The 15,004-nt window shown below is 40.2% G+C and overlaps 1 protein-coding gene across 6 annotated transcripts in view; it reads left to right on the forward strand.

The window, feature by feature from the left end:
• Positions 1 to 15,004, forward strand: part of ELMO1 (engulfment and cell motility 1) — a 306,304-nt gene that overhangs the window by 87,898 nt on the left and 203,402 nt on the right. For all 6 annotated transcript variants that reach the window (XM_040060448.2, XM_040060440.2, XM_040060465.2 and 3 more), the window contains one exon: positions 11,408 to 11,443. In XM_040060448.2, coding sequence (XP_039916382.1) covers positions 11,408 to 11,443 — 36 coding nt within the window. The remainder of the gene's footprint in view (positions 1 to 11,407; positions 11,444 to 15,004) is intronic.

A 15,004-nucleotide genomic window follows, 5' to 3' on the forward strand; every position in this document is an offset into this window, starting at 1 on the left:
TTTGATTTCAAGTAAGAGATTTGCACTCAGTGTCAAGCTCTACTACACAGGAAGAAGTCAACAATACCCACACCACCATCTCCTGAGAGAAAGAAAACTGAAATCAGTTCTAATCCCCTCACAAATGTGCTCGTGTTCCCTTGGATTCAAGGAAGTAAATAGTGTTAGGAGATAAAGCAAAAGTAGTAAGTGGTCTTTGAAATGGAATACAAATGGTCTCTGAGGGTTTTGTACAAGATATAGTGTGCATTTTCTGCAGAAAAATTAACTACTTTATAGAATCCAGTAGTCCATAGATTGGGCAGCATAAAAACAATCCCTGATCCCTGCCCATTGTGTGGTTAATAGCTTATGGGACTCTGAATCCTTATTGTCTTACTACAGCTATATACTAGATTTCCAAAAGCTTGTGGTTTAATCTTCAGCATTTTGGGGTTATAGTTTTTGGGTATTTTTTTTCAGTGATGTGATCTGTGGCACACATCACATGTAATGCCACTAAAGAAAAAAAAAAAAAAAAAAAAAAAAAAAAAAGCTTCAAGTTACCAAATTTGTCAACTTGCCTTTTATTCATGTCGTATTTGTTGTTTATGGACCAAATTACTTTCAAAAGCAAAGGCAAGTTTGAGTTGATAGAAACACGTGTTTACAACAGTTGCTGTACTGATGAAAAGTATTCTAAATGGACAGGCTTGGATGTGCCTGTGAAGATCAGAACACAGGAAAATTAACAGTCACTGCCCTTGTGGTTTATTTTGCTGTGACCTTATTTATGTTTAATGGTTTAACTTACACCACTGCAGAAGGTATTTAAACTAAAAAAAATTATTTTCTGTTGAAACAGACAGGGAACATTCACATTTTTTATAATCCAATCTTTTAGTACCACTAAGACTCAAGCAAGAGTCCTCCTCACCCTTCAGATGTGTTTGTGCGGCTGTTTTGTAGCTGTGGGATGAGCCAAGCTGTAGCAGACTGGTCTGGATTAAAAATAACTGTTTGGGAGGGAAACTACCAAAGGCAACACTGCTGTTGAAAGAACTGCCTAGCAAATTATACCCTGTAATAAATCCTGACTGAAGGTATAAGTTTTCAAACCACACAGCAGGCTTGTAAACTGGACATATGAGCAGAGTTTACTGCCCTTTTTGTTATTATTATTTTATTTTATTTTATTTCTGTAAGTGTCTGAATTTTGAAGGGTTTAATTTTTTTTTTCTTTTTAGCTGATGTAATGTGTCATCAAAAATGCATTGATCGATCTACCTGTCTAATGTATGTATCAGTGTTTCTGTCTGTGGGGAGAAATACTCTTGAGTCTGGGCATTGGACAAAGACTCAGACTGTAAGAGTTTCCAGCAGCTTCACGTGTTGATGAGCTCTCAGTACTCACTGCAGTCTTTCATGTTCAGCAGCCTAGACATTCTGCAGCTCCTGAGGGTGTCAGCAGGTCAGGTTTTTCCAAGTCTGGTTTTGCGAAGGGAGCTGTAAAGCAAGGACATCTGTGCTATGCTGTACATTCACTTCTGCTTTTATACTGTATATCACTGGCTGATGAGTGCATATTTAACAGAACTTGGGACTTAATGAAAGGAGCAAACATACGCAGGCACAGCAGCCTAAGCCTGCCATGGTGCTTCTGCTTTCTTTTCTCATCTCACTTCAAGGTACTGAATCTGTTCCCTCACATCAGGGTCTGTCACTTGCTGCTGTGTCAGCACACTAAACAAACCGACAAATTGCTTCTTCAAAAGAAAGAAAAACTTTTTTCGTTCAGTGCCCTAGGCTGTCAACGAAAGGCAGCTGGAATCAGTCAGCTGTCCTCTTATGATCTGTTCTTGTTTTTGCTTGGACTCTCTGCACTACTGTTAATAAGAGGTCCCGCACAAGATGCTCACTGAACATATAAATCAAATTTAAGACCTTCTTGCCATTGCTGCTGACCTGGGCTCAGCACCGTCAGCAAGGTGGCCTTGTGAGCTGTGCAGCTGACAAGATCACCAAAATGCTTCAGAACATAAAGCTTTTCTCTGTGTCCGTAAGTGAACCTACACTGCTTTCTCAGTGTCCATAGGTGAATCTACACGAACAATTACACTAGCATTATAAAGGGCAGGGGGTAGATATTAAAGGAGAAATTAGAATTATGGAATTAGAATTAGAGGAATTAAAGCCAGAAGTTTCTGTGTGGGGCAGAAATGTCTTTCATAGCCTAGTTTTACAAGACAATGCATTTTATAAAGATGCATTTAAGGTATATCTTCACTATGGTGTTATCTTAGCCACCTGGGTGCTACTCCTGTATAACCAGCCTTATTTGAATGGGGCTATGAATCACCCATAAAGCTGAGACAAACTTAATGTCTTGGTGTGTTGAGAGATGGTCCAGCTCCCTGCCTTGTTCTCCCATTTCTTGTCTGTTAACCCCTGTTCCTCAGCCCTGTCCTGCTTTTTTTCCAGGAGCTGGTTCCAGGAGTTGGTTCCATTGTCTGTGTGCTTCACAAAGCCAATCCAGCCTGTTAACTTTTAACTTATTGCAAAGTACATGATTCTGTTAAAAAACTAACTCTCTAAAATTAGTTTTCTGCTCAGTTAGGGACTTGAAGAAACAAGAGAGGACCTGGTCATGAGTGGATGCAAAAAGGCCCTTTTTCTGTGGCAACAGACCATTACATTGGGCCAGGTGTGTCACTGAGCCACAACCTGAGAGCAGTCATGCTGTGAAACAGTAAGAGTGTGGTGGCTGTCTCTGCTCTTGTATTGCACCCTGGGGCCTGGCACTGAGGCTCTGGGAGAGCGGGAATGAGACAGACCCTATGGAGTAGCTGCTGGGATCCCCTCTGTGTGCTGTGCCAGATCTCTGTGGGTTGATACCGCTGGGAACAGCCCTACATCTGTAACCCCAGGCTGAGTGGCGCCTCTGTTCACAGTGTGCTGCAGCTGTGCTAGAAATTGATGAATTTTGTTAATTCAAGCTTTATTCTCTATTTTCCCTGAAGGGCCAGGCAGTGCTCATTAGAAGTGCCATCGTGCTCAGTGCAAAGTTGCTCTGAGGTTTTCTTGGCACATGGATTTCATCTTAGAGGCAGCTCTTAAGGTATAATTTGAGTAATTAAGTTTTACTGGTTAGCCTCTGGAAAACAAGACTCCATCTTTTTATAAAACTTTCACTGAGGAAGAGGCCTATGTTTTATTTATAATTGGCTTTGTTTGTTGTGTTATTTAGTCATTATTTCAGTGAAGCTGATGACTATTAAAGCACAGTGACCAGAGTAAGAGAATGTAAATCCCTGGATTTCTAGTTACTTCTGCTTCATTTCTTAGGTAATGAAAAGAAGAGGTAATATAAAAAGCTGACAAGAAATAACAGTGTTTCCTACTTAGTTTTCCATATTTTATGTACCTGAATATTGAAGAAAATTAGAATGTGTTAGAGAACTGGGGGTATGGTGTGTGCAAGAGCAAAGCTATAGGGGTTGGTGGCAGGGTGCATGGGCCTTAGTGAAGCTGAGAGTGCATCTTGTCAGTATGAATATATTTTTATCAGCAGAAATGCAATGTCTCAGAAACTGTCCGCATGTATCTTGATCTTGTTGATTGAGATGGCTTATCTTGTTTTTCCTTCAGGCTCATTCTTGCTTCTACAGCATTGCTGCGAGTCCTACTAACAGAAAAAGGAAAAAAAAAAGATAGTTTTATGTTTGTTTTTATGGCTTGGGTGACCTATAAATTATAGAAAAGACTGCAAGATGAGTCATGGAGAACAAGAAAATGCTGATTCCATTCTATAATAATCCATGATGTCCAATCATTTCTCAGACTATGCTTTTGTAACACCAAAGAGTGGATTAGATGCATGCAGGCAGCTATTTTTCTTTTCTGAGACTTTTTAGAAAGTGATTTTCACATCAATCCTAATGCTAAACTTCAGAAGCCAGTCCATGCCTGGTTAAGAGAAGCTGACTATGCAGTCCATCTGCTTGGGTATATGGACTGTCTAAAGGGGAAGTGTAAAGGTGTGCTGCTACTGCTCCCCCCTCAGAGTGCAATGCCCTAAAATGGGGCAGAAAGTGAGCAGTGCTGCTGAGTCCTAGATATCCTGATGACTGATAAAAAATCTCTTCAGGAACCAAGGTGGAAGAAGGAATCATGTCTTCTTGCTACCTCAACTGTGATGATATAGTTCTCTCATTCAGAGCTGTATTCTGTAGCCGAGCCCAGAACTCATATTTCAGAAAATCATGTCTCTACAAATAGTTTTTCTGATGTAGCAGAAGACTGTTAAAGTTGTGGGTTTTTTTCTTGAGGTATCAGAATAGTTGTGTGACTGGAACAGACTCTCAGCCTTCCTTAGAAGGAAAATATTCCTCATAATGCCTTATAAAGCAAGAAAAGGAAAACTTGATTCACACTCTGTAAATATTGAAAGACCAAAGAGTTGATAAAAGGTATCTATATTTATTTTTTTTATTACTAGTAATAATAATAAGGGTGATCTCATGACTAGGAGGGAAAGGAGGAAGGCCTATGCAGAATTTTCAGCATTTTTTTTTAAATTGGCATTGTCCTGATCTCTCTGACTTGCCATTTGGCTGAAATAACACACGGTTTCTGCCAAAAGGAAAAAAAAAAGAGACTATGCTAAGCCTAGTGTCTTGACAGTAACCAGAACGGAATTGTTTCTGCTGCTGTTGAGAAGATTGTTCTCCAGACATCTGCTTCGTTGATGAGGCTGTGCTGAGCAGCTTTAGTGTCATACAGCCATGGCACAGAAAGATGCTGGTTGATGCTGCTAAGACAAGGTAGCAGATAACCTGGTTTTAATTATAAGAGAGTTGTAATTGCTTACTCTGCAGATTGGAGAAAAAACACCCTTGCTTTCAGTTGTGATAGTTGATAAATTTTGCCGTCTTCCTATTGGAAATAATAAATGCAGCTAGATCAAGTTCATGTAAGCTTCTAAATAAATGTGTATTTGCAATAGAGCAGTTTATACTGAGTGTCATCACACAGCACTTTACAGGATGGCCAGGGTCTCAGGCCCAGCCAGCACAGGTTTAGAAGAGGTAGGTCATGTTTGACCAACCTGGTCTCCTTTCATGACCAGGTGACCCACCTGGTGGATGCAGGAAAGGCTGTGGATATTGTCTATTTGGACTTCAGCAAGGCCTTTGACAATGTCTCCCACAGCACACTCCTGGATAAGCTGGCAGCCCGTGGCTTGGACAGGAGCACTTTTTGCTGGGTTAGGAACTGGCTGGATGGCCGGGTCCAGGGAGTGAACGGTGCTGCATCCAGCTGGGGCCAGTCAGCAGTGGTGTCCCTCAGGGGTCTGTGCTGGGGCCAGCTCTGTTCAATATTTTTATTGATGACATGGATGAGGGGATTGAATCTTTCATTAGTAAATTTGCAGACAACACTAAGCTGGGAGCTTGTGTCGATCTGTTTTAAGGTAGGATGACTCTGCAGAGGGACCTGGAACAGTTGGATGGATGGGAAGAGTCTAACAAGATGAAGTTTACTAAGTCCAAGTGCCAAGTCCTGCACTTTGGCCACAATAACCCCCTGCAATGTTATAGGTTGGGGTTGGTGTGGCTGGACTGTGCCCAGGAGGAAAGGGACCTGGGGGCACTGGTGACAGCAGCTGAGCATGAGCCAGCAATGTGGCCAGTGGCATCCTGGCCTGTATCAGGAATGGTGTGGCCAGCAGGAGCAGGGAGGTCATTCTGCCCCTGTACTCTGCACTGGTGAGGCCACACCTTGAGTGCTGTGTCCAGTTCTTGGCCCCTCAGTTTAGGAAGAATGTGAAGATGCTTGAGGACATCCAGAGGAGGTGGTGAGGGGCTTGGAACACAAGCCCCAGGAATGTGAGGAATGACTGAGGGAGCTGTGGTTGTTCAGCCTGGAGAAAAGGAGACTGAGAGGTGACCTTATTTATCACTCTCTACAACTCCCTAAAAGGTGGTTGTAGTCAGGTGGGGGGTGGTCTATCTCTCCAGGCAGCAACTGACGGAAGGAGAGGACACAGTTTTAAGCTATGCCAAGGGAAATAGAGGATGGATATTAGGAAAAAAAAATAATGGAAAGAGTGATAAAGTATTGGAATGGTCTGCCCAGGGAGGTGGTGAAGTCACTATCCCTAGATATGTTTTTAAAAAGACAGGATATGGCAGTCGGTGCCATGGTGTAGTTGAGGTGCTAGGGCATGAGTTGAACTAAATGATCTTAAAGATCTCTTCCAACCTAGAAATTCTGTAATTCTGTGATTCTGTATGGGTTCTGTGTCTTGACTAAGAGGAGCCTCCTATTGAGCACATGCATTTGCAGAGTTGGCTGCTGTACAGCGGGAAGTCTCTGAGAGATCAATTGTGCATGCTTTAAGGACAAATTGCATTGTTCAGTGAAATTCTAGCTCTTGGCTTGTCTTACAGAGATAATACTGTATACCAGCACAGTGGAAAACTGTGGACAGATTGGTTTTGAGTTATTCCGACTTTAGCGCAGTTTTTGGGACAGTTGCTCAAATACCTGCTGGTGGTTTTTTCCATCCTAGTCTGATGAGTATTTCAGCAGTGCTGTCAAAACGTTTAAGCTGCCCTTGCTCACAGCAACTTGTTCCCGTCCTGCTTCATCTGGAGAGTTATACCAGTACTGTTTCTACCAAGCTGGACTGGAAAACTGGTACAGGTTATGGAAAGTGACAGTAGAGGCTACTTTTAATACAATATTCCATAACCCAGTTTAGTTCCCTGTATGAGCTCACAGCATTGCCCCAGAAAACAGCTGTGCAAGCACAACTAGCTAGATAAATGGAAAATTAATTTTCAGAAGATAGGAACAATACTACGCTAGTAGGTTTTTGCCACTATACAAAGTTGTCTTTTTCCACCCTTCCTGCCTACTGGCTCTGTAGTACCTGCTCCCTCTCTTGTTCAGCTCCAATGCTTTTTTAACTCCTCACTGATGCAGTTCAATTTGCTAAACTGTCAGAAACTCAACCAGCCAATGGAAGGAGGGAAATTAATTTGTATTTTTGACAGCACAGAGTTTTAAACAGTCTCAACTATTCCTGTGAAGCTTCACCTGGAAACATAGATTACTTAATCTGACATTGCTGCCAAAATCAATTCTTGTCCAACAGGGGTTTTACGCAATCTTCATTTCTTAGTGTTTCTGTAATGTCGGGAGGGGGTGACCATTGTCTATGAGGCAGAAATCCAAAAGAGTATATAAAATCAGGTAATCCTTCTATGCCACTGTGGAGACGGTAACAGCAGGAGAATGAGAAAGGGCTCCAGCTCCACCTTTCAGTGCAGTTTCCATAAAGAAAGAAGGTAGAGTAGGATTTTTTCTGGAGTGACTTTTTTTGTTGGTTTATTTTCCTCCTGCTTGCTCTATTTTGGGTTTGTTTCCCCATCAGTCTTCAGGCTTGGATTACACCCTCCCTCTCAGCACATACAAGTATAATTTTTCTTATATCTTTTACATATGCAAAGCACACACTGTAGGCTTTAGATAAAATCATGGAATTGTCTCACTTGGAAGGGACCCAGAAGGATCACTGAGTCCAACTCTTGAGTGAATGGTCCCTACAGGGATCAAACCCACAGCCTTAGTGTTACTAACACCATGCTTTAACCAACTGAGCCAATCTCAAGGTCATCTGAAGGTGGAACTGTTGAAGATCACATTTTGGAGGAAAGAGAAGGGAGCGTTGCTGTTCCTCCCATCCTAAAATTTTTCAAGGCTTTTTTTTTTTTTTTACTTTGCCTTTGATTGAGAATATTATCATTTAAATGACCCCTTTTAACAGCACCCTGTTGACAGGAACAGGGATGAGGGAGAAGACAGTTTTACCGGGTTTTACTTGACAACTTCTTTCATAAAATGTTATAAAAATAATAACTCCAGCAGTGGATTTATATTTCCAAATATACTTCAGGGTACAAAGGAGGGTAAAACAAATATTTTATATTTTGTTAACTTCAGACAAAACTGTAGTATTTGAAAAAACACGGGGAAGAGCTTAAAATCTCCACTTCTGCAACTTTCCAGGATGTTTTTGTCTATTGGACTGTGTAGAGCTATGGAATGTTGTGGTAGCTGTGAGGAGTCTCAGAGCTGCTGTGTTAATTTAATAGTAATTTTGTAGAATTAATCCAGGTCAAAGTGTTTCCTGGATTTCATATGCTTGTGGTAGCCTCACCTGTTACAGACAGAAGCCAGAAATTTGTACTCTTGGATTTTTCTTACCAAGTTCCTTAGCACTGCTTGTTATCAAGGATGTTCATTATCCTTGCATTTGCCTGAAAAGCAATAGCCAAATGGCTCTTTAATGTGGTTGGCAGGTCATTCACCTGTCATCCCATCGGTGTTTCTGTAGAGAAGGAAGTTTTTGTGAACATCTTCAACCTTTGGTTGCAGTGGCCCTCTCTGGGGTCATACTGCATGAAAAGCTTTTATCCTTGGTGGCACTCTTACACAATTCTACTCATGTTCAAACAGTGCAGACTCAGAAACAATTGTTGTGCTGGTGTGACTGCTTTAGGTCTTGATAACATTAGCTAGAGTGGCTCCACACTGGCTTGCGCAATGGGATATTTTAGTTTTATCCCCAGTTCAGACAAGCCCTTCCTGTGCACTGTGGGTTGCTCCAGCTGGGGTTTAGATTTGGGGTATCTTTAGTCTTTGTACAGCAGTTTTGGAACATGAACTGATAGGAGTTGATCTAGTCAGGTCCCTGATAAGCTGGTCTCTGTTGGGAACTGCTCAAGGTGTAACCTGCAGTATTTGAGCAAGTAGTAAGTCTGTGTGCTTGAGAAAGTCCAAAGAGAGCTCACTGCTGCTCCTTGGGATTCATTTAGAAGTGTATCACAAAGTTCCTTTGAGGCCAGACAGGGAACACAGTATGGCAGAAAAATGTCCAGCCTGGTAATTTGTCATTCATGTTCTTTTGCATTATGTTGGCATCCATTTGGAGATTCCTGCCTGTGTAAAAATCTCTGGTTTTGTCTTTCACCACTGTAGAATCTCAGCCTTTCACAATTGCTATCTAATTTGCCCTTATAACATTTGCTTTTTAACCATGGTTTTGTTCCCATCTGTGCAAGTGAAATTGAGGGATGCTTTCTTTAAAAAAAAAAAAAAAAAAAAAAGTATTGAGCTAATTACAGTGCCTAGCTCATTAAGGCTTTCAGCATTTTTGACCCTGCCTTGGTTAACTCACCAAGATGGGCTCTACAGAGCTGTTTGGTTGCTACCACAGAGTCAGCCCTCTGTAAAAAACCCCAACAATTATGTGTATATATAGAAAGAAGAAAGCTGATGGAAGTGGCGAACTGTACTTAGTTCCTTTCCAGGCTGACTTGGAAGAATCAGCTTGGCTCCTCCTTGGTGACTTTTTCATGGTCTGTGGGTAAATATGAGAGGAACTCCTGCTCATGCCAGTCCCCTCTCTATTATGTTTTGGGTTGATGATGGATGAAAATAACATGTGTTGCTTTAGAGAACAGCCTCCATCCACATCTTCAGTGGTAAAAGCCAATCTGTAATCATGTGTTGCTGCAACCTTTGATGTCCTAGATTGATTGCTGCTCTAGTCACACCAAAGCAACAAAAATCAGTGGAAATTGTGCGATTTAATACAATGGCTATCTTTCCTCTGAAGTCAAAATTTTGTCTCTTGTATTGCTTCATCAGAAAAGTCTTATATAATTCAATTACTTCTGCACATTATCCTAAAGTTATATTTTCTTTTACTTTGCACACTTTTTGACCTCAAGTCACCTGATTGCTGATTAACTCAGGATGGATAAGAGTTCTGTAAATGCTAAGAGAGTTGCTGTCTAAATGTTTTGTTTTAGGACTCAGATGTTTGTTCTGTAATCCCTGTCTCAGTCATGGAGAAAATGCTCCTGATTAGAGCCTGTCGTGAAAAATCTCTGGCAAAACAGTCTGTCCTTTGAAGTGCTACCAGTTTGCAAACACCACACTTGTTTCTCTATCAGAAAAACAGCCCTAATTTCAAGTTTGTTTGCTGCTTAGCTGAAGTCAGCACCTGGAAGAAAGCAGCTATTTTAAAAACTGGCCTGGGAAGATTGCTACGAAGTTTGGCTGACATGCTGAAGAAAGTTGTGAGGATTCATGCACATTTGGGAGATGACAAAACCCATTTGTTGTGGCGATTGTTCTTGGTGGTTTAGCAGAATCTGCCACAGCATGGAAACAATGAGTTTGCAGAAGCACAGGAGTGACGTTCTGCTGAAGCTTGGCTCTCCTACTATGGAAAATGTTTTGAATTTTACTGCTCATAAAAGCATGTAGAGGGTATTTTCCCCCACTTTTGAAGGCTGTCTGATCATCAGGATGGTTTTTTGTTTGCTCATTAGTACTGGCTACACAGATAGATGTTGTAGCCTAAAAGAACCAAGGCCATGAAATCCAAGGAGAAAATCTTGTAATTTCTCTGATTTGAGTTAGGCTGTAGCCCAGTCTGTACTTGAATACATGGTAAACTGTGCCAGCGCTATCTTCAGGCATGGGTATTGCAGCTCACAGCTGACAGAGAAGGACTTCAAACCATGGCCATGAAGAACATCAACAACATGAAGATAGTCTCTGTGTTTTCTCCACTGACAGTTATACAAGCTAGCCCAAAAGCTGCCCTCCTTGAGACTGATTCCTTTGGAAAAGGAGGAAGGGGACAAAGGGGAAGACCTGGGGAGAAGGTGAAAAAAAGAAAGAGAGACCTCTTTTTTGTCCTTTTGAACACTAGTCTGCCCAGTGTGGAACTGCAGCTAGGCCTCTGAAATAAAACTCTGAAATAGATTTAGGAGGCACAAGAAGGGGTTAAGTAAGAGATGGATTTATTATTATTATTAATTTCTAGCTCCCTTTTTTTTGTATGTTTAAGTGGTGTTTTAAGAAGAGGGTATCTATCTTTGGTGCCACTTTTACCATTTACCATCCTAGCTACACAACTTTCAACAATGCTGATGATTCTGACATCAGTATTAGTGGTGGAGACGACAAGTACATAAAAGAGTTCTCCAGGCAATGGGCTACATGTCGTTGAAACAGGACAGAAGAGGCTTAATGTGTAAACCTTTATTGTTTTGTATCAAAGGCTTTTTACACAAATGCTTTACTAAATTAGAATGTCTAGATATGCTTTTTTCCTAACAGAAGTTAACACAAGTATTCTGAACAAATATTTGAAATTTACTTGGAGCATTCTTTACCGGTTACTGAACTGTTTCTGTTCACAGCAAATTGTTAGCAATTTATTGCCTCTTATTGTATGCGTATCTGTGAATTTTATGGCTCAAGTACAGGGGGGTTATATGCAGTAAATAGAGTACAGATGTTTTAAAGTGTTTTTCCTCACATGCAAGTTTTAATTTTGCAGACGATATCAGAAATTGCAGAAGATAATGAAGCCCTGGTAAGAACTTGATTAGATCATCACCTTGTATACTACCTCTTCCTTTGCATGACTGAGTTCAGGCCCTTGCGCTAATCTTTATATGTGAATACAACTGTGCACATTCATCAGCAAGTCTTCAATTTTCTCTGTTTTCTGCTCTTTGATGCCTGTTAAAATTTTCTGATTAAGCCTTTTTTTTTTTGCTTTGCTGTGGAATGAGTGCTTCATTTCTGTAACTTCAGCAGGGGCTTTTACTATTTCTGAAATAAGGCTTTTGTTTTGTTTTCTTTTTTTTTTAATTTCAGAAAAAAAAAGAATTCCCCACCTTTCCCAGTTCCCCTCTTGAATTCCATTGGCTTGTGTGGTTGATAGCTGGCAATTTTAATGGTCAGTGTTAGTGAGATGCAAAGTAAGGTCATTGTTTCAGTCTGAATTCCTATTATTTGCTGGTCCCAGGTAATGCTAGTTGCTGCAGATAACTGCATAAAGCAAAACTGTAAAGGAGTAAACGGCCTTATATCAGAATTTTCCTGCTTACTTCCCTGATGGTTTTGAACAGAATACTTCCGTTTGCTCAGAGTTAAGCACAGGTTGTGATAAATTTGATTCCCAAGAGATGTTCTAATATCTTGATTAGCTTGCAAATTTGACATGTCATGTATAGCTAAAACCCAAGGAAGCAAAGAATTATCGATTAAGCATATGTCTGTCATTCTGAGAGCTCAGTGTGATTTATCATGCAGGAAATGCAGTTCCCCATCCAAACCTGTGCTAAATCATACTTTCACAAATCTACTGTGGACCAAGTTCTGAAACATTTATTTTTAAATCATTGCCTAATAAATAAATTATACAGTAAGAATAAATTTGGCAGGAAACTTAAATCCTTCTGCTAAGTTCACTTTCTTAACCTAATACAAAGTAACTTGTTTCATAATAGAAAAGTTTAGATTATGAGGAAAATTGTTAAAAGTAACATGAGGCTTATGGAATTCTGACTGTAAACTAAAACACAAGAAGTTTCTCCTCAACAGGATGAAGAACTTCTTTCCATTGAGGGTGGCAGAGCACTGAACAGGCTGCCTAGGGAGTTCACGGAGTCTCCCTCTCTGGAGACATTCCAAACCCACCTGGATGCATTCCTGAGTAACCTGCTCCAGGTGACCATGCCTTAGCAGGTTGGACCAGGTGATCTTCAGAAATCCCTTCCAACCCTAAAAATTCTGTGATCACCCCTGCTGAGACAAGGCATCTCCTGTCCTCTTAGATGGCATTTCCTCACTGCTGAGAAAATAGTTGTTTGTGGAAGAATAGTTAATAGTCTCTCAGCACCTCTCTGTTTCCAAGTTCTATTACACTGTAGGCTTCTATGGATTAAGTTTGTCCTCAGGACTGAAATACTGACTTCCAGTTGCACTGCACCCTGGGTTTAGGACCTGATCTGACTGATGACCTGAATTAATTATTTTTACGCAGTTTAGCTTTGTTTATTCATGAGAACAAGGTTTTATCCACTTGATCCTTATTAAGAGTATCTTTATTGCTCAATGTAGATGTATCACATCAGTGAATACAGCAGTAAAGAACACGTCTGTGACTAAAGTTTGTTCTAACTTTGGAAGTTAAATCCTGCCAGTAGAAACTTCAGTTTACAAGGGGATACTCAGTTTAATATTTTGATTTCCAGCAGTAGTATGTGAGATAATACAATTAAATAACACAAGTGATTGAATTTGGGACTTGTACTGGAAAAGATACCAGAGGCGTTGTTGAGGATGTGAAACCAATAGTTCTGGAAGCTGGCTCATATGTTTTGAAGGTAAAGTGTTTACACTAGTGTTCTATGAATGTAGTTATCCAACATCCTGACTGTTTTTAGCCATGTATTAACTGGAAAAGATCTAGTGAAATGAGAATGATAAAAAACCCCACAGAGCTTGATATCATGAACTAAACTACAACACTTACGAGCATCCACTTCCTGTCTTCTTGACTAAAGATACTTCAGGGAACCAAATGCTAATTTAAAAAAAAACTAATTACTTTGTATGTACATGATGGCATAATATTTTTTTAAAAAATCCCATGAAATGGCTATATTAATTGACTTCTGCACTGCACTGCTAAATTGTAGTCAAACCAAACTGATTGGAGAGTGATGTTTTACCTGTATAGTGGTTCCTGGGCTTTTAAGAAAAGTATTCCATTTGAAGAAATTGCCATGAAATGAACAAAACCAGGAATTTAAAAAATAAGGAATAAGAAAAAAGGTAATTCTAATCACTTCTGCACTGTGTAATAGTTCCTCTGGGCTAGATTCCCATGCTTAATGTACCTTTAAGTGGATTTAGTCATACTCCATAATAAGAGTATCTACACTTGGATTTATTCAAGAATATTTACAGTTATGTTTAAAATTCACACCTTGTTTTCCTTTAATGAAAATTAATTTTCAAACATAGAGAAACCTTGATACTAGGGTTACAAAGCTATTTCATTTTCTTGGAATGCAAGGGATTTGAAATCAGTGAGACTGACCCCTTTTAATGATGCAGTGAAACTGTATCACAAAAAAATATTTTGGTAGTGCTTACCTAGTATGATGAAAAAGAAAAAAATCTGTCTCAATTGCCATGTAGCAGTTAAGCACATTTTCTGTAATCATCTAGAAAGATAGGGGCAGCTACTGCACAGTTTGTTCCATCATTTTCATCTGTACTAAATTCCAAGCAGGTGTGAATTACTCTGGCTTTGATTTGACCAGTGGCTTAGTTTTACCCTTGGAAAGGTTGCTTGAAGAAACAAGGCGGTGTAGAAGCAGTGAAGAGGAGCCATAGCAGTATAAAGTTCACACTCTGCTGGCAAAGCATCCTGTTACATCATCAGTCTTCGTTTTAGACTTAGTTAGATTCTGGCCCCCGTGGCTTTTCCAGAGCTCTTGTCCTCTGATGATTAGATATATTCTGTTCCCCTGTTAAAATTTATTCATGGCCATTTATCCTTGACAGCTCCAATTTAAAAAGCTGTTCTTACCCTTTGATGTTGACCTCAGCGATGGCAGGCTTTTCAGCTGCCCAGTATTAGGCTGTGAGCCCAGATAAAGGACTTAGTTAACCACTCCTGCATTTAGGAGTAGGCTGCTACTCTCCTGTTATCTCATGGCAAATTAAATTGTTTCTTTGCTGCTTTCCCTTGCAAAATTAGAGCTCAGCTTTGGTTCTTTGTTGCCCATGAAAGTGGTTTGTGTAAAGGTGCACATTCTTGGCTTCTAGTCCTAGTGGGCTGGTGGCTGTATGCTGATTGCGACAGACAAGCAGCAATTAATTTCCAGATTCTACTACACAAAGGTATTTTTCATATAAAACATGAGGCACTCCATCAAGCTTGGTAAAAGCTTGTATTCCTTTGATGGTTACCTGATGACAGTGGAGCATTTCTAATTATCTCTATTTACATAATTTGAGCAGCCAAGTATTTTTCCCTCCATAATAGTGATAAAATGTTCATTTTGTTATGTGTGTGAAACATGGATTGAGGGTTTTTAAATTTCTTGTTTAAAAACTTCTAGGGGATTTGGGT

The sequence above is a fragment of the Hirundo rustica genome, chromosome 1 (assembly GCF_015227805.2).
Source record: "Hirundo rustica isolate bHirRus1 chromosome 1, bHirRus1.pri.v3, whole genome shotgun sequence".
Classification (NCBI taxonomy): domain Eukaryota; kingdom Metazoa; phylum Chordata; class Aves; order Passeriformes; family Hirundinidae; genus Hirundo; species Hirundo rustica.